The sequence below is a fragment of the Megachile rotundata genome, chromosome 12, assembly GCF_050947335.1.
Source record: "Megachile rotundata isolate GNS110a chromosome 12, iyMegRotu1, whole genome shotgun sequence".
Taxonomy (NCBI): domain Eukaryota; kingdom Metazoa; phylum Arthropoda; class Insecta; order Hymenoptera; family Megachilidae; genus Megachile; species Megachile rotundata.
Window position 1 is genome coordinate 5231964 of NC_134994.1, and position 20670 is coordinate 5252633.

General features: G+C 31.2%; 2 protein-coding genes and 1 long non-coding RNA gene across 3 annotated transcripts; 1 reads left to right on the plus strand and 2 right to left on the minus strand.

Annotated features, from left to right (window-relative positions):
- Positions 1 to 2342: 2342 nt before the first annotated feature.
- Positions 2343 to 8007, plus strand: LOC100881736 (uncharacterized). The gene is made up of 9 exons (XM_012284450.2): positions 2343 to 2603; positions 3167 to 3451; positions 3730 to 4003; positions 4431 to 4632; positions 5084 to 5265; positions 6162 to 6357; positions 6461 to 6673; positions 7095 to 7331; positions 7501 to 8007. Exons 1-9 carry the CDS (start codon positions 2446 to 2448, stop codon positions 7794 to 7796), a joined length of 2043 nt encoding a protein of 680 aa, XP_012139840.2. The 5' UTR covers positions 2343 to 2445; the 3' UTR covers positions 7797 to 8007.
- A 23-nt stretch (positions 8008 to 8030) lies between these two features.
- Positions 8031 to 9880, minus strand: LOC100881629 (chymotrypsin-2). Its single transcript, XM_012284607.2, has 3 exons — positions 9596 to 9880; positions 9161 to 9265; positions 8031 to 8713 (listed from the first exon to the last, which is right to left on the minus strand). Exons 1-3 carry the CDS (start codon positions 9752 to 9754, stop codon positions 8477 to 8479), a joined length of 501 nt encoding a protein of 166 aa, XP_012139997.2. The 5' UTR covers positions 9755 to 9880; the 3' UTR covers positions 8031 to 8476.
- Positions 9881 to 10229: 349 nt separating this feature from the next.
- LOC143265501 (uncharacterized) lies at positions 10230 to 11270 on the minus strand. The gene is made up of 3 exons (XR_013040118.1): positions 11122 to 11270; positions 10482 to 10538; positions 10230 to 10355 (listed from the first exon to the last, which is right to left on the minus strand). It is a non-coding gene; the product is annotated as an uncharacterized LOC143265501 (long non-coding RNA).
- Between the last annotated feature and the right edge of the window lie 9400 nt (positions 11271 to 20670).

Consider the following 20670-nt stretch of genomic DNA (forward strand, 5'->3'; position numbering starts at 1 on the left):
ATCGTATTTCAATTATATCACGTTAGTAATTCTATTCAAGTTTGAGGAAACGATAATTCATTTGACAAACTATTGTAAATCAGTAATATATGAAATAATTGTTACTTAGTTTCAGTTACTTTTTGATGGAACAAAAGTTATGTACGTTGCAGACAGATGTATAAAAATTCAGAAAAAAATAAATAAAATAATTGTTTTCAACATCTTTTGACGAATAATATTTATCCGTAGCTTATGTATGCTTGAATTATTTCCTGTTATAGAATTTCTTATGAAAATGAAAAATACTAACGACTTAATATGATTGACGTTCGCATTAAATTTCTTTCGAAAAGTTAAGTAAACATGCAATGAGATGACGTACATTAAATATTATTTAACGCTATTTCAAAATTGTGATAATATTATGCTGTATTTTCAAACATTATCTTAAAATATTACGTTTAATAATATTGTTATATCTGTATCCGCATTATCAGAACAACGTAGCCATTTCTATGGTTCAAGTAAGAAAATGAAAAATACATTCCGAAGTATAATAATATTTGATAGTAATAGTGAAAGTACAAATTATTATAATTGACATACATAACGAAGAACAGTAGCAAAAGAAATTTGTTAAAAATGGAAAGTAATAACTTGTTTTACTACGTTTCGAAGATATCCGCGTTTATACTGTCGAACTTTTTAATCATACTAGTATTATAAATTAAATATTTTCACATTTTTTTATTCTAAATTATTATTTTCAATCCTTTAAATTTTTAATTTCTAAATTTATTAATTTAAAAAGTTGTAAATTCTTAAATTTAGAAATTTTCAAATTCAGATGTTCTGTAATTAATTTTTAAATAAAAAATTTCATTAATTTAGAAATTTAGATAATTACATTAGATTCGATATTCATTTGATTGCATCGGTGTAATACTTGTATTAAAACAATAGCGTTCTTTAACTAGTAAATTTTTGTTGTTGAAAACATTAAATATATTTTTTATTTTATAGCCCAAAATTGTTACAAATAGAGGATTTATTTTGCAATTTAAAAAATGTGCGTTATGTGTATTCAACTGCAAACACATGTGATTGAAAAATGGTGTATTGAAAAATATGATGAAAGTTATCAGTAAAATAATAAGACGTAGTTTACAATTTCTTCTCGAGCAGTTATGTATTTAATGAAAAAAATGTCCAAACAATGGTGGTATTATATATAGGAAGAAAATTAAAATGAAATGTAGTGCTGTTTGTATTTGTGACAGTGATGAGTATCATTCGGAAAACTGCCTTATGCTCCGTGCTTACATTTATTGGTGTGTGATTTTTCACAGTAATTTCTTGTCAAATCGACATAAAATTTGATAAAGAAATATGTTTTCTTTTGTATGGCATATATTACGATAATATTTTTCGTTTTAGTTGAAAACAAAATTTTTGTACAATAGAAAGACAAATATTGTGCTACTATAAAGTCAAATAAGATGTTTAAGAAATTATTACTTTAAATTCCAATAAATATTTTGTTCTATTAACGCAATATATTAAACTGTACAACAATATTTATTATTTAGTTATGCTTTATTTTTTATTATGTAATGATTGTTTAGATTAATATAAGTAACAATTTATTTTTGCAATGAATTCGGTATAAAAGTAAAAGTCGATAAAAAAGTACTTTTAATCAATATTTATGTATACAGTTTCAATACAGTCAGCAAAAGGTATTAATTTAAACACATGTTATATACAGTTTATTAAAAAATAATTTTAATTATTATTAATCGATTTTGAACAAATACAAAAAGTAAAGTAATCAAGAAGTCTTATAAAGTTATAATGAAATTGTGAAAATAAAATAATTATTTCGTAAATATTAGTACTTTCAGTAAATATTTTATTTAAAAATCAATATTATACTAACAAAAATGATATAAATGGTCATTTTATATTTAATAATTATTTTCTGATAAAAACATAAAAGGGGTAAAAAGAAGGAAGAAAATTTTGAGTATATTCCAAGCGTCACCAACTTAAAACTCCATGGATTAATAAATGTATAATTAACCCATTATAATACATTTTTAATCTCAGTTTATTCTAAACCAGTTAAATAGAAATTATACGAATTTTCCAAAGTTAATTCTTTCGTATTATGAAGATTTGTACGCTAGAGTTATAATTTTAAGAAATTATTGTTTGATGTCTTCTATAATTGTACAAAGTTCAAATCGCTATTCCGAAGGATTACAAACTACTTTTGTCAGCATAGTTTAATGTAATTATTTCGCGAAATATACTGCAGTTGTGATATATCATTTAGTTGCTGAAAAGCATATTGTTAATATTTGAAATAGCATTTCATAAGTGTTTCATACTTCAGTTCTAGCCAAATATGGATCATGTAAGCGAACACCAGTGGTCGGCTATGCTCCTGGAGTTAGTGGTATGCCACCAGTTAACGAAAAAAATTGCGAAACTCCTGAAATTTTGAAGAATTCACATTTATCAAATGCCCTCGAGTGTAATCGTCCCTGTCATGTTGGGCAGAAACCAAAAACTTGTTATTACAAATTCGTGCTTGAACGTTATCCCGTCAGCGGGCAGTAAGTATCATGTACATGAAAAACGTTCAATTTAAAAGTACTATAATTTATACATAAGCGTAGTACCTTTATGACCGCTTCTAAAGACAGTCATTCCAAATACGAATACATAAATGCAAATGAAATTTGTATATAGAATGTTCAATAGAACCAACATATGTAATTAACAAGTATGAAATTCCATTACAAGAAGAAGCACAAATTTTTATACGTACAACAGTATATCTTTGTTAGATGAACAGATTATTCGCAACATTCTCAATAAGAACGTATTGGAGTACAGTACAGAAAGGCCTAGTTTGTCATTTGTTTCAAATTTTTATAAAATGTTCTCCAAATCTACACAGTCATCGTTTTGTATAAAATGTTAAAAATTTTCAAAACGCACAAAAGAAACGTTTGGTATGAAATATATAAGTACCTTCTGTATAAATGTACAAACAAACAACACATACACATACGTAAATTGTATCTTTTTGTAAAGCCTTATTTTATTAAATGTTTTATTACTAATTTGTTTGTATTACCGGTTATACAAACATTTTGCCCTTCATTTTTTTTAGAGCATGCAATTTTTGCACCCCTAATATCACAAATACATTGTGTCCCAATTGTCAATGCATAACTGGCAACGGAGTGGAGCGTATGGCTTTAGTTGTAAACCGAATGTTACCAGGACCGAGTATACAAGTTTGTATAAATGATTATGTGGTGATTGACGTTGTGAACAAAATTAAAGAAGATGCAGTGACGGTACATTGGCATGGCGTTTATCAAAAAGGAACACAATACTACGATGGTGTACCCGATCTAACCCAATGTTCCATTTTGTACGGTAAAACCTTTAGGTAAGCGACATTACGACGAAAGTAATAACTGAACGTTTATAAATATAATTAAATACAATAGTAAATACAAATATCCATTCGTATTATGCAGATACTTATTTTCTTTTAGATGACCGCTGAAAAATATTTTATCCAGCACGTTTTAAGCATTTTGTACTTTTTATACTTGATTTTTATATTTGTCACATATACTTAAGTGTCTTTCATCAAGCAATACAGTAGAAATTACTTACATTTAAACACTCTATTTATGTTGTTGGATATTGTATTTTTTCCAGATATCAGTTTCCTGTGCAAAATGGCGGCACTCATTTCTGGCATGCTCATACGGGATTAAACAAGATGGACGGTGTTTTCGGTAGTTTTATTGTAAGGCATACAATAGAACGAGATCCCCATGCGTATCGATACGATTACGATTTAGCAAATCACGTGGTAGTAATTACTGACTGGATGCATGAAGAATCAACAGAGAGAATGCCAGGTCGCAATAGTGGTGTAGTTGGTCAAGCTCCCGATTCGTTTTTGATCAATGGGAAAGGAAAAGTTTTGGTAAATGTATATGATATCAAACACTACTCGTGTCTGATCATTTGGCAGCTGGAAACAATATTGATCCTATTGATTCATTATCAGACGCGCACCGTACTTATACTACCAGTCAAAAAATCAAAGCAACGTCTTTGTTATATGAAATAAAAATCAAATTGTAGTACAAGAAATGAAAATGGAATTTTTATGCTTTGACGGTTTGTGTCATGTATGCGTCAAGACCAATTATAATCTGAAGATTGATAATTCTATGATAAATATCAATTGGAATTTTCAGAATGTCATATACCATAATAGTATTGGAATTAAAAGAATTAAATGTAAAAAGAAGTTTGCTATGACAATATTATAATAGAAAGAGTTGAGATGTAAATTAAATCTTTTATGGTTCATATGGATCGTAACTAATATTTTATTTATGTTACAGAACAATAATTCTACCGGTGGGGGTGGTGCTTTCGAAGTCATAACTGTAGAAGCAAATAAACGTTACCGTTTCCGTTTAGTCAATTCATTTTGTGCCACTTGCCCAGGCGAATGGACAATCGAGGGCCACAAAATGATCGCCATCGCATCGGATGGACAATCTATGGAACCTGTTACTGTGGATTCCATTGTCTCATTACCAGGTAAACCAAAGATACTCGGAACAAAAAAAACTTGAACAGTACACAGATCATCTATCATTTTTCAAAATGATAGGAATGTCATTCAGATTTTAAGGGAATTGTATTGGTAAAGGAATTCTCAGAGTTTTATGAAATTTAATATACTTTTAAATATATTTCCTAAAATTACTTGGTTAAAGTGTTGAGAGATGGGTGATATTAACACTTTTAATTTTGTACCTCCGTGGTTTTCAATTACGAAATTCAGAGTATTTAACAATAAGTGTTCATAATATAAAACAAACATTTAATGGAAATTTACGATATACTTACAAAAAATTTCATACCGATAGAACTCTCTTACAATTAGTGAAATTACGTATTGATCTATAATTTATACTTTAGTATTCTAAGATCCATATTTTTACGTCAGAAATCTGTTCTACAAAAGTTGCATATTTTTTTTCCGTAGCCGAGCGGTATGATTTTATTCTACATACTAATCAAAAGCCTGGTGCTTATTGGATACAGCTTCGTGGATTAAGTCAATGCAAGAACAGAGGTATTCAACAATTAGCCTTATTACAGTACATAGATGCACCTACAGAACCAAAAACACCACAGCCTTCTTATGGTGCCATCTCCGGAAAAGTAGTATGTGTTTCTTTATTTTTATTGTCGTTTATGTACATATACGGGGTGTCCACTTGTAGTGAACCATGCAAATATCGATAGTTATTTCCCATAATAATTCGTTATTAAAAAATATATTTCAAAAAACAGTAATGCAAGCTCGCGTTAGCATTTCTTTTCATTTAATCGAGGTAGAGAATAAAATAAGTGATTAATATCTCGTAATAAAATTAGAAGTAGAGACATATGATCGAGAGATACATAGTTGACAGTATTCATATGTACGTAATGCTGTGATAGCCAAGCCAAATGTATTGCTGATAAAAGGCGCTTTTCATATTATGTCAAGAAATATGAAAGATTGTTCCATTTTTATTAACGGAGCCATTTTTTAAATAAGTATTTTTTTCAGATCATTTTGTAGCACCGCGGCAACAATTATTTAGTAACAAGTTTGATATTCATATCTTATTACATTTGTGCAGAAAAAATTAACTTTTAGCAATATAAAGGCTGACTCGGATAAATCGAACGTCTACATTATTTTCATATATAGTTTTCTTCATAAATTTTGATTTTCACATCGTTTCAAGACATAAATTAGACAAAAAATTCGTCCTAAAATCATTGTCGTTTCATCACGAAATTAATTTACATGACAACTTAAGCGGGACACACTGTATATATCCGTTCACGTTACACAACCTGCATACAAACAATATTTTTTGTATCGTTTTAACACTCGTGAAATAATGACATTAGCACAAATATGTGTTTAAATGCTTGTCATATCGTAATTTAAAAATATTTTGAACAATGGACACTAATGAAAACATTTTTCTATAATTGATAAACCAAATTATTCATCGCGAAACTATGATATCGACCAAAAATATAAACGTTTGTTGTAACAATAGGTTTTAAATCCAGTGGACACTCCTTGCAACGGATCGAATCGGAATGCAGTATGCATAAGCAACTTAACGCACGCATGGGGTACAAACCCTAGAATTGAAGAAGAAGAACCAGATATGAAGTTGTACATGCCAATTGGCTTTCGTATTGCTACACCCAGCACCTTTTATCGGCCTAACACGTACAAAACCTTTTTAAGTGAGTCTTTAACACTCAAACAATATTAAAGTTACAATGCAATATATGCTATAATTATACTTTGTTACATTATTCGTACTAATGTTTTCTTTTCTTGATACAGTTCCAGGACCAAACTCCATTGTTATGGGAACTATGGACAATATTCAATTTTCTTTTCCACCAGTACCACCACTTTCACAGTTTGATGATCTACCTTCGAATCAGTTTTGCGACTCTGATAATTTGCCACGAGGTTGTCAGGGCAATTGTACTTGCACGCACGTGCGGAAAATACCGTTGAACGCTGTAGTAGAAGTGATATTAATTGACGTATGTGAGTAGTGAAATAAAATGCAGTGTACTGCAATAATATGTAATTAATCATTCCTCTTACGATAAATTTTGAAATTTTCAAAATTCTAAACTTTTAAATATCTAAATTCCAGAATTTCTATATTTTAGATTTTTAGATTATCAAATTTATAAACTTTTACACTAACTGACAATTCTTAACTTTACAAAGTTTCACAAGTTTGAATTATCACGTCACCAAACTTATAAATTCTCAAATTCTTAAATCTTCCAAATCCCCTAATGAGTAAAGATCAAAATGTTCATATTACAAAATTAAAAATTCCTACATTTATAGAAAATTTAAACTCCCAAATTTCGAAATATCCAAATTTTACAAGAAAATTGGATTATATGATATTCCTTGTTATCTTAACGATTAATTTCTGATATTATAATTGCAGCGAATGTAAATGGGCTAATTCATCCTTTCCACTTGCACGGTCATTCATTTCGTGTTCTAAGTATGGGCCAACCATTAGGTCCTTATTCACCTCAGAACGCAATAACTCTAGATTATGTGAAGAAGCTGGATAGTAAGACTAATTTAAACAGAAAATATGATAATCCTGCAGGCAAAGATACTATTGCTCTCCCAAATAACGGATACGCGGTAATCAGATTCCGTGCGAATAACCCAGGTATGTATACTTCTGATTGGAAGCTACTTCTATGAAAATTAATAACCATAAACATTCCATCTTGAATAATTCGAACTCGCTTTGACTTTGTTTGCTATATTGTGCAAAGATTACAAAGCACGTTACATATGATTATAAATAAATTAATTGGTATCTTTTTATGATGAAGGATATTGGTTGTTCCACTGTCATTTTATTTATCATCACAATGCCGGCATGGAAATGGTTTTCAAAGTTGGAGAACAAAGTGATTTACCACCAGTTCCAAAGAATTTTCCAAGATGTGGCCATTTCATACCGAGTATCAACCCTCATTACAAACACAGAGGTGGGAAAAGCGACAGGAAAGACGATTCGGACGAATGGAAACACAGCGAAGAAAGTAAACAGGAGGAAGGAAGGAGGAAACGAGAAGAAGAGAAACTGTCAATAGCAGATATTGGAAAGATGTTTGATCTGTGGTAATTTCTTCACATTTACATTGGAGGAATTTTTACACCACATTTTATAAAATCTATTCGTTGCTTGAAAATAAAACATTTCTCTTTGAGGGAAAATAAGGACTACATGTTGAGATAATTCTGTTTTTACTGTTGTAATTTATTTGTATTCTTGTAATATGTAACAAACATGTATGTTTCGTTTCTTATGTTGATGTATTCAAAAATTATTAAATTATTTTATAGTTTATTAACAACTAACATTAAAAGATCCATAAATTTAGTTTTTTTGCTAATAACAATCACTTTCAACAAATACATTATACATTTTAAAAACTTCTGACTCATAATTTAATTCAATTTTATTGTCCATTTAAGTCTGAATATAATTGAATAAGTATATGTTCAGAAATATACTTTTAGAAAATTCCGATTAAGTTTCGACATAACTTATTTTCATCTTTTAAACTTTATACTATTCTAATAAACACTATTTTTTAATGCATGAGGCCCTCTCGTATCAAAATTAATACATTTAACTTTAATCGAAGTACTATCAGATACATTTTTCAATTATGAAAATAAATTATACCTTTTACCACAATCACTGATGGATATAGCTGAATAAGTTCATCTCTACAAATTGTATGTGTCCAAGGCGTATAAATAGATCAGCAGGATAAACGTTGATAACATAGAACATTTTTACAATCGCGAATATGAATATGACAGAAGCATCAATATTGCATGCGACAATACAATCCATGTATTTGGGTACACTTGATTTCCAGCAGAGACTGTAATGCGTCCTGCATTCTCTTTTATCCAATCTATATGCAGTCCTACCATAGTGTAAGAGTTGCGAGAAAAAGAACATGTTGTATTATCACTAATAATTCCAATTTGTATGGAATTCAAAGTCAAGGGATTGCCAAGCAAACGCTGAAACAAATAAAAACATTATAAATTCAGGTAAATATGCTAATTAAATCGTGTTAGACTGATGTGTAATGCTCTAACAAAATAAATATGCAATTATTAAATATTGTATGTGGTTGGGACTATAACGGGGATTCAATAGTATAATTGCTACATATAATACGTGATATAATATTATATCGTATTAATTAAGCAAACTTTTAAGTGGCTAGAATGAGTTGAAATATAAAATAGTCGCGATTACTATGCATTATACATATTACATATACAGTGCTTTCATAGTCGTATTCCGTGTAGTAATTTGTTTAATACAGAAATAAAAATGTACAAGTAGTACGGTGAACAAGATTTGTAATTTTTGGAGATAAAAGTAGATAATATTCAAATCATAGTTTAGAACTTGTGATTTTTAATTATGTCATTTTATATCATAAATGTTATATTACTTACATAACAGGGGACGCTAAACAATGGGTCTATTTTATCCCAAATACATATTGTGTATAGCTCAGTACAGTTTTCTTGCGGTATGATTTCCAGCTCCTTTTCTCCGGCCTAGACGAAATATATAATAAATTTATTAATTTCTTGACAATTGCGAGTTATTAATAACAAGACCAATTTTATTGGTACGATTTAGGTCACGGGTCGACAAAATTGTTCTCTTTCTTCACTGCTAAGAGCGAGAGTAAATAAGAATAAAAAATAATTTTATATGCCTTCATTCTAGTAAAATGGTAAGATAAAAAGTCACTTTATAACTTCGGAAAAGCACCTCTTTAAGGTAGCATACTGATTTTTACGATAATAAAATCTTCCTTAAGTAGCATGACCATGGCAACTTTCGTTTGCTTGTCGATTGCGTTACTTTTTAAAATTACTTACCATACACATATCTGCGTCCCACCCAATTACAGTAGCCGTTTTTCCTACAGGAAAATTAGTACTGGATGAAAGTGTAATCGGTTGAATTGCACTGCTGAATTTAATGTCTTCGACTACGCGTAATAAAGCGATGGCGCTTACGAGGTGTCGCGTGTACATGAAATCCCACTGAACTTCTTCTACTAAATGTGTAACGCCACAATACAATTCAGAATCGGTTCCAACAACAACTAACAAATCTTCAGGTTCTCGACTGTAAAATAATATAGTACGATTTGATCTATCAGACAAAATTATAATATGTTAATATGTGCATAACTGTGTGACTAATTCATTGTAACGTGAGATAATTAAAATACAAAATGCAGTAGATTTCTGTAACATAGTTACAATCTGTAAGAACGTAAAATTTTTTGAACACTTTGTATGATGTCGACTTTTTAAACTCGCTTTTGGCGGTTGGACTAGAAGGGAATGGTAGTGGCAAGGAAGAATGAAGGGGCGGGAGGTAGAGTTTCGTTCGGAATCTGCAAGCGGACTTATTACTAACTGTCCAAATATTTAAGTTCAAAAATATAACGTTAAGGAACGCACATCTTTTTCTATTAAATTACTCACCCAAAAATGCAAAATTCACTTGTAAGTATATACCGGTTATTAATGATGCTCCCACCACATATTAGGTCTTTACCGGACATTATTCTCGCTAAAAAGGGATACGTGTTTTTTGCACTATAAAAGCGACAATCTCGATTCATACCTACATAAAAAATAATGTACGTCAGATAAATTGTCACTAATAATGTAAAGCATTAATCTTCAATTAACAACTGGTAAGTTTTTCGTTATTGAGACAATTCGAGTGAAAAATATTTAATAAACTCACAATTGACTACAGAAATTACACATAAAAGGAGGGCCAGCGAACGCATGATGGTAGAAACTGAAAATTAATAACGAAATTGATTAGCGTCCGAAATTAAACGCGATTAATGTCAGTATCACTTATGTGAGGTTTCATGAATAATTCCAGAACGTTCCTTTCATATACGTACGTATCTATTTACACGAGTACTGAAGCATGAATATGAAACAATGGATGTGATACAAACAAGAGAAAGTTTAAATATTAACAATATTTTATATTTGCTCAAGACAGATTTGCCTTCTCATAGCACTTTTTTTTAAAATGTGTTTTATTTCTCCGCGTTCTAGATTCCTTCAGTACGTTGTCTCCCTGTACACTTGAATGTAAATAATGAGATGCATTGATATTTCACTGTGTTCGAATATTAATTGTTAATTTTAAATAATATTTTAAATTTTAATATGCGCTTGTAACTACTTATAGGTCAAAATCAGGCAATGATGTATTGCTCTACATGAACACGGATTTGAGAATTTCATTTAGAACTGTAATATATAAAGAAGTGATCAGAGTAAGATCAAAAGTAACGTAAAAGATAATAACTGATGCTCTAGTAGAAGAATGATCGATGAATAATGTCGATCCTTTGCGTACTTACTTTCTGGTCTGATCGAAAATTATATTATTTGTTCTTCAGCAAAACTATGTTTCAGAGTGGTAAAACGTTTAGCAAGTTACTTCCGCAATGTGTCATTTTCAATCTCCAAGATAATTTGATATCTACTCATGATAAGATCTGATTACAAAAATTTTTTCTATTGCGTTTTGAGTATTCTTTGATCATCTATAAAATTATATTTCGTTTGCATTATTATTCAACTAAGAAAGTAAATTATACCTTCCATTACAATGCCGAATTAATATACACATACATGTTTTAATTGTCCAACGTATGTAAACGGATTATCATAATAAGGGTATATAACGATTATAAGTTAAACTGAAAATTTTATTTCATTTTCCGCAAAATTAATACGATAGCTAGTAGGAATATGACAAAAGCGTCAACATTGTGAGTGATAACAAAATCCATATGTTTACATGATTTATGGGGTTTGATCCGTTAATCTCAATGGTCGTAATCGGTCCCGATATCGACTGTATCCAAGGTACGAACGGCAACACCATAGTGTAGACGTCAATCGAACCGGGTGCACATCGCAGTTGCATACAAGCAGCAATGCCAATTTGTACGTTATTGTAAATCAAGGGAGAACTACTATCACCCTGAAATAAATAAAAGTATTACAAATTGTCATAAATTAGCTGATCAAGTTGTGTTATACTGACATATAATGCTTAATAAAATAAAGAAAGCGATAGACGATTAATCATTTTATAAAATATTGCATGTTGCGAGCACGGTAATGGGCATCTTCTATAGAGTAACATAATCGATTAACCAAGAGATAGAAATATCTTCTGATTTTATACAGTATCAATAATGTATTATATTATTTACATAAAATGTTTAGTGATGCGGTTAAATTGACAACAAAGTATAATGCTATATACAGCGTTTCCGTAGTGACATTAAACGTATTAACGTTTTCAATACAACAGTGTGAATGGACACGTATAAGGTAGAGAGAATTCATAATTTTTGGAGATACGAATAGGTAATTTCCAATTTTAAATTTTGGATTTCTAATTTTACATCGTTTACACAATAGTTATTCTAAAATATCCTCTTCCCTTTTTTTATTACTTATTCCATTACATTATGTTACGGTGTCCCAGATTACGGTGTCAACGACATTAAATGTGTTAACTATTAAAATAATACCGAATCACGTAATTTGATTTCATGAAGGGTCATAATTTTTAGGGTATGAAACGGATTCATGCGTGGTATAATTACAGGAAACTGTATAAGGTTTCAGCAAAGTTGGCACATGGTATTAATTTAAACACACGCTATATACATTTTGTTACAAAATAATTTTAATTACTATCAATCGATTTTAAACAAACACAAACAGTAAAGTAATCAAAAAGTCCTACAAAATTATAATGAAATTGTGAAAACAAAATAATTATTTTGTAAATATTAGTACTTTCAGTAAATATTTTTTTTAGAAATCAATATTATACTAATAAAAATGGTATAAACAGTCGTTTTATATTTAATAATTATTTTCTGATAAAAACATAAAAGGGACAAGAGGAGGAGGAAAAATTTGGATATATTTCAAGCGTCTCCAATTTATAATACATTTGTTACAATTCATTTTTAATCTCAGTTTATTCTAAAGCAGTTAAATAGAAATTACACAAATTTTCCGAAGTTAATTCTTTCGTATTATGAAGATTTGTATGATAGAGATATAATTTTAAAAAATTATTGTTTGATGTCTACTATAATTGTACAAAGTTCAAATCGGTGTTCCGAAGGATTACAAACTACTTTTGTCAGTATAGTTTAATGAAATTATTTTGCGAAATGTACTTCGGTAGTAATGTACATATGTCACTCAGTTGCTGAAAAGCATATTATTCATATTTGAAATAGCATTTTATGGGTGTTTCATACTTCAGTTCTAGCCAAATATGGATCATGTAAGCGAATCCCAGTGGTCGGCTATGCTCCTGGAGTTAGTGGTGTGCCACCAGTTAACGAAAGAAATTACGAAACTCCTGAAATTTTGAAGAATTCACATCTATCAAATGCCCTCGAGTGTAATCGTCCTTATCATTATGATTTAGCAAATCACGTGGTAGTAATCAATGATTGGATGCACGAAGAATCAACAGAGAGATTCCCAGGTCGCAATAGTGGTGTAGTTGGTCAAGTTCCCGATTCGTTTTTGATTAACGGAAAAGGAAAGGTCTTGGTAGATGTATTTGATATCAAACACTATTTGTGTCTGATTATTTAGCAGCTAGAAACAATATTGATCTTACTGATTTATTATGAGACGCGCACCGTACTTTCTTACCAGTCAAAAAATCAAATCAACGTCTTTGTTATATGAAATAAAAATCAAATTGTAATACAAGAAATGAAAATGGAATTTTTGCGCTTTGACGGTTTGTGTCAGGTGTGTATCAAGACCAATTATAATCTAAAGATTTATAATTCTATGATAAATATCAATTGGAATTTTCAGAATGTTATATACCATGATAGTATTGAAATAAAAGAATTAAATTTGAAAAGAAGTTTTCTATGACAATATTATAATAGAAAGAGTTGAGATGCAAATTAAATCTTTTATGATTCATATGGATTGTAACTAATACTTTATTTAGGTTATATAACAATAATTCTACCGGTGGGGGTGGTGCTTCCGAAGTCATAACTGTAGAAGCAAATAAACCTAACCGTTTCTGTTTAGTCAACTCATTTTGTACCACTTGTCCAGGCGAATGGACGATTGAGGATCACAAGATGATCGCCATCGCATCAGATGGACATTTGATGGAGCCCGTTACTGTAGATTCCATTGTCACATTACCAGGTAAACCAAAAATGCTAAGAAGAAAAAGAACTTAAACAGTACACAGATCGTCCATCATTTTTCAAAATGACAGAAATGTCATTCAGATTCTGAAGGAATTCACATTTACATTGGAGGAATTTTTATACCACATTTTGTAAAATCTATTCGTTGCTAGGAAATAAAACATTTCTTTTTGTAGGAAAATAAGCACTACATGTTGAGATAATTCTGTTTTTATTGTTGTAATTTATTTGTATTCTTGTAATATGTAACAAACATGTATGTTTCGTTTCTTATGTTGATGTATTAAAAAATTATTAAATTATTTTATAGTTAAATAACAACTAACACTAAAAGATCCATAAATTTAGTTTTTTTGCTAATAACAATCACTTTCAACAAATACATTATACATTTTAAAAACTTCTGACACATAATTTAATTCAATTTTATTGTCCATTTAAGTCTGAATATAATTGAATAAGTACATGTTCAGAAATATACTTTTAGAAAATTCCGATTAAGTTTCGACATAACTTATTTTCATCTTTTAAACTTTATACTATTCTAATAAACACTATTTTTTAATGCATGAGGCCCTCTCGTATCAAAATTAATACATTTAACTTTAATCATAGTACTATTATATGTATACATTTTGCAATTATGAAAATAAATTATACCTTTTATCGCGACCACTGATAATGTTTTAGCAGAGCAAAGGTTGAAATTTGATATTGAAAGGAACTTTCTGCTATGTTCCGCTTCACTCGCTCAATTAACGGAGGGTGAATATTATACGTAACAAAATGAATACTGATTTTAATGAACAACTAATAACACTTATTTATGAAATAACAGTGGCAGTGCATTTTTAACAAGTTTTGTATAACTATATTGATGTTGAATGTTGTACTTCAATTGTGATTTAATGTGTTTGATTTTTGCGTTAGTTCTGATGTAGTTCTGGTTTTATTCTGATGTTTTTTTGGCATATTTTGCCGTATTTTAAAGCTTCTTTTCTCCCTTCCTTTGCGTGGTACATGTTTGGAAGAGAGCAGGGTTTTCTACATGGAGAGGACGGTGGTGCATAGAAAATTCTGTGTTTTTCCCAAAATCCGTGACGTATTCCAGAGGAACCTGGAACCGTTATTCTGCAGGCCCAAGTTGCCTTTCCATATTTGGGTCCGCAAGGTTTATGGCACGGCCTGTGTGGCTGAAGCCAAAGACTCGACTAATGAATACATCAATAAATGAATTTATATTTGTTACTCCGCATCAGATAGATAAGATAGATAAGACCAGAATATGTCCCACAAATTGTTTCCCCTCAGGCGAAATAAATAGACTAGGAGTATAAATAGAAGTATCAATATTATACGTGTTGTATAATATGTACTTAAGTATTCTTGATTTCTAGCAGAGACTGTACGCTGTCCTGTTTTCTCTTTTATCCAATCCATATGCAGTCCTATCATAGTGTAAGAGTTGCGAGAAGAAGAACACGTCACATACCCATTATTAATTCCAATTTGTATGGAATTCAAAGTCAAGGGATTGCCAAGCAAATTCTGAAACAAATAAAAACATTATAAATTCAGGTAAATATGCTAATTAAATCGTGTTAGACTGATGTGTAATGCTCTAACAAAACAAATATGCAATTATTAAATATTGTATGTGGTTGGGACTATAACGGGGAATCAGTAGCATAATTTCTACATATAGTACGTGATATAATATTATATCGTATTAATTAAGCAAACTTTTAAGTGGCTAGAATGAGTTGGAAAATAAAATAGTCGCGATTACTATGCATTATACATATTACATATACAGTGCTTTCATAGTCGTATTCCGTGCAGTAATTTGTTTAATACAGAAGTAAAAATGTACAAGTAGTACGGTGAACAAGATTTGTAATTTTTGGAGATACAAGTAGATAATATTCAAATCAGAGTTTAGAACTTGTGATTTTTAATTATGTCATTTTATAATAAATGTTATGTTACTTACAAAACAGGGGTCATAGTATGAGTCTATTTCACTCAAAGTACATATTCTGTATAGCTCAGTACAGCTTTCTTGCGGTAAGATCTTCTCCTCCCTTTCTCCGGCCTAGACGAAATATATAATAAATTTATTAAATTCTTGACAATTGCAAGTTATTAATAACAAGACCAATTTTATTGGTACGATTTAGGCCACGGGTCGACAAAATTGTTCTCTTTCTTCACTGCTAAGAGCGAGAATAAATAAGAATAAAAAATAATTTTATATGCCTTCATTCTAGTACAATGGTAAGATAAAAAGTCACTTTATAACTTCGGAAAAGCACCTTTTTAAGGTAGCATACTGATTTTTATGATAATAAAATTTTCCTTAAGTAGCATGATCATGGCAACTTTCGTTTGCTTGTCGATTGCGTTACTTTTTAAAATTACCTACCATACACATCTCTGCGTCCCACCCAATTAGAGTAGCCATTTTTCCTGCAGGAAAATTAGTATTGGATGAAAGTTTAATCGGTTGAATTGCACTGCTGAATTTAATGTCTTCGACTACGCGTAATAAAGCGATGGCGCTTATTCGTCGTGCTTTGTGTACGCGATGCCTCTGAATTTCTCCTACTAAATATCTAACACCACCATCTTCGTATTCAAAATCGGCTCCAACAAAAACTACCAAATCGTTTGGTTCCCGTCTGTAAAATAATATAGTACGATTTGATCTATCAGACAAAATTATAATATGTTAATATGTGCATAACTGTGTGACTAATTCATTGTAACGTTAGGTACTTAAAATGCGATATGCAGTAGATTTCTGTAACATTGTTAGAATCTGTAAGAACGTAAATTTTTGGAACACTTTGCATGATGTTAAATTTTAACACCCGCTTTTGGCAGTTTAACTAGAAGGGAATGGTAAGGGCTTGGAAGAATAAAGGCGAGGGAGGTAGCGTTTCGTCCGGGATCTGTAAGCGGACTTATTACTAACTGTCCAAATATTTAAGTTCAAAAAGTACGTTTTTCAAATTTTTAAATCCTTAAATTTCCGATGACTACTTGACATATAACTTTAAGGAACGCACATCTTTTTCTAATAAATTACTCACTTGTAAACGCACTCCGCACTTGTAAGTATATACTGGTTACTAATGATGGTCCCACCACATATCAGGTCATTACCGTACATTATTCTCGCTAAAAAGGGATATTCGTTTTCTATATCATAATCTTCACAAATAAAACTTCTATCCCCCAGACCTACATAAAAAATAATGTACGTTTGATAAATTATCACTAATAATGTAAAGCATTAATCTTCAATTAACATCTGGTAAGTTTTTCGTTATTGAGACAATTCGAGTGATAAGTATTTAATAAACTCACCGTTGACTACAGAAATTAAGCATAAAAGAAGGGCCAGCGAACGCATGATGGTAGAAACTGAAAATTAATAATCAAATTGATTAGCATCTGAAACTAAGCGCGATTAATGTCAGCATCACTTATGTGAAGTTTCATGAGTAATTCCAGATCGTTCCTTTCATATACGTACGTACCTATTTGCACGAGTATTGAAGAATGTATATGAAACAACATGGATGTGATACAAACAAGAGAAAGTTTAAATATTAATAACATTTGATGTTAGTTCAAGACTGATTTGTCTTCTAATAACACTTTTTCTTTTAAATGCGTTTTATTTCTATGCGTTGCAGATTGTACGTTTCCTCCCTGTACACTTGAATGTAAATAATGAGATACATTGATATCTCACTGTGTTCGAATATTAATTGTTAATTTTAAATAATATTTTAAATTTTAATATGCGCTTGTAACTACTCATAGGTTAAAAATAATTTTCGGAAAAAAAATACACCGACTTCGAAATGCACTAAAAAGTATAAAATAATTTCTATTTCCTAATGAAGTAATTTCTTTTTCTCTGAATCATACAATTACGTCACAGATATGAATTAAACCTATTTACTCGTTAGGTAGTATATTAAATACATTTCAACCTTTTCGGAGGCGGCGCAAAATTAAAAGATTTTTTTGAACATGTCAACCTTTAGACAGCCGAACATAGGCAAAACTTGTATAGCTATTTTTTTTTCTATACATATAATTCGACAGCACGCCGCGAAGTAGGTGTTAGTGCGTATAGAATGTAACTATGGTCTATCTAGCCCTTTGCGGACGGGACGGTTCGAAGTGAACCGTGGGGCCGAGCTCCTGCCGAGATAGTCATTAAAAATTGCCGGCGTATATTTCTGCCTAAACGCGGTTTTCGTTCATAGCATTCCAAGTTATATTCTGGACATATTATATATACATGCACAGATTTACGTGCATGAACACATGTACGCGTTTCTCGGCTCAATCAACTGTTTTCGCCAAACGCAAGTATGAGTTCCTCGGCCAATTTGATGATTTACGCAGAACGCATATATGCGGCGGTAGTCCGCAAAGGGCTATATTCATAGAGTATGCGACGGAAAGACTCGACCGCCGCATATACTATAAAGCTAGAGCCCATCTGTCGCAAATTTGGTCATTCCCGCGTCGTGGGCTCCGTTTATAGGTTCTTAGATCCATGGCTTCTACACGCGAACGAAGTCGATTCAATTTCATTTATATCAGAAACGTTGATCAAATGAAGATGCAGTCATTACATTTACGTATATTACCAGGTATATCTATAATGGTTCGTATTTTTTCTCGGGATTTATTAATTTCCAATACGCCATACCACAATCAACTGGTTATTGGCAGCAACGTTTACTGAGGTATTTTTAATTTTGCGCCGCCTCCGAAAAAGTTGAAATGTATTTAATATACTACCTAACGAGTAAATAGGTTTAATTCATATCTGTGACGTAATTGTATGATTCAGAGAAAAAGAAATTACTTCATTAGGAAATAGAAATTATTTTATACTTTTTAGTGCATTTCGAAGTCGGTGTATTTTTTTTCCGAAAATTATTTTATTTAACGCTTTTTAGTGGAATGGGGAGAATTGTATAGGATACTGTGAGACAGTTCTTCCAGGCTTTTTTTGACTGCGTAAATGCCATGAGCATAATTAAGTAAAAGACAACATGGATATTCGTTTTTCAACTTTTTTTGCAACAATAATCCTTTGCAACTAAAAAATGAAAAAATTTTTGATAATGGTATCAATGGGAAGTTAGACTCCACAAGATGCGAAAAGCTTTGTTCCGATCGGACCACCCACCTAGGAAAAACCGCCGAACATGCATAGAAAAAATAATCCTTTGCAACTAAAAAATAAAAAAAATGTTTGTTAGAACGGTAGGGAGACTGTACCAAGCAATGGGAATAATACACCAACGTCAACGTGAACTCATCTTGCTGCATAAGTTGCGTGTCAAAGCGGCAAAGCTTAGTTAGTGTTTTGGTACAGTCCATTGTAATTGCCCTTTCTTGTCTTTCCCGTGCATAGCACGGGGCGTTCCACTAATAATAATAACAATAGTTATTCGCTAATATCACGAAAACTAGAGCTTACCGCCAATTATGCATAAGGAAAAATTCGTTTAGAATCATGCTACTAATAACGTATTAGAAGGACATAAAAATCGTTCGAAGTTGGCTTCAAAAGTTAACAACAGTTTCTGTAATATCTCGAAAACAAAAGCTTTCCGTCAATTTCGCAAGAGGAAAAAGTTGTCCAGAACCACGCCCCTAACAACATATTCAAAGGACATCAAAATCGTTGGAAGCTGATTTTAAAAGTTAATAACAATTTTTTTCGCTAATATCTCGAAAACTAAACATTTCTGCGAAATTTGTATATGAACAAAATTGTACAGAATCATGTCCGCGATAAGATATTAAAAGCGCACTAAAATCGAGAAAAGTTTATTTTAAAAGTTGCCGGTTTTTCTGCAATAACAACACTTTGCAATTAAAAAATGAAAATTTTTTTGATAATGGTACCAATGGGGAGTCAGCACCTACCATATGCAAAAGGTTTCATTCCGATCGGTCCATCCAGTTAGGCGTAATCGGCGAACATACATAGAAAAAGAAGAAAGTTGCCGGTTGTTTTGCAATAACAACACTTTGCAATTAAAAAATGAAAAATTTTTTGATAATGGTACCAATGGGGAGTCAGCACCTACCATATGCAAAAGGTTTCATTCCGATCGGTCCACCCAGTTAGGCGTAATCGGCGAACATACATAGGAAAAAAAAAAAAAAAATTATACTGATCGAATTGAGTAACCTCCTCCTTTTTCGAAGTCGGTTAAAAATCAGGCAATGAGGTATTGCTCTACATCAGAGGTCGGCAACCTGCGGCCCTTTGCAACTTTTTGCCCGGCTCGCCAAAGCACCAATATAATTTTAGGAAAGATCAACAAACTTAGAGGGTGAGCGTTCCGAAATGTGGCCGGTGACAAAAAGTGCACGCTAACAGAAACATATTAGGAAAGGTACTGCGCAAATTTAGTCCCCACTCCCCACCGAATAAGAGGATTCGCTTAGCAAGTGTAGCATTCTTTCATTTCGTCAGTTTGCTACTGTATGTTCATATGTGCATTTTACACATAAACACGTTCATATTGACAACCGTATGACGTTTCATTACAATAGGTAATGAGAAATACATGTTATTTTTTATTTATTTATACTCGTATATGATATAAAAGCACCATTTAAGTTACATTT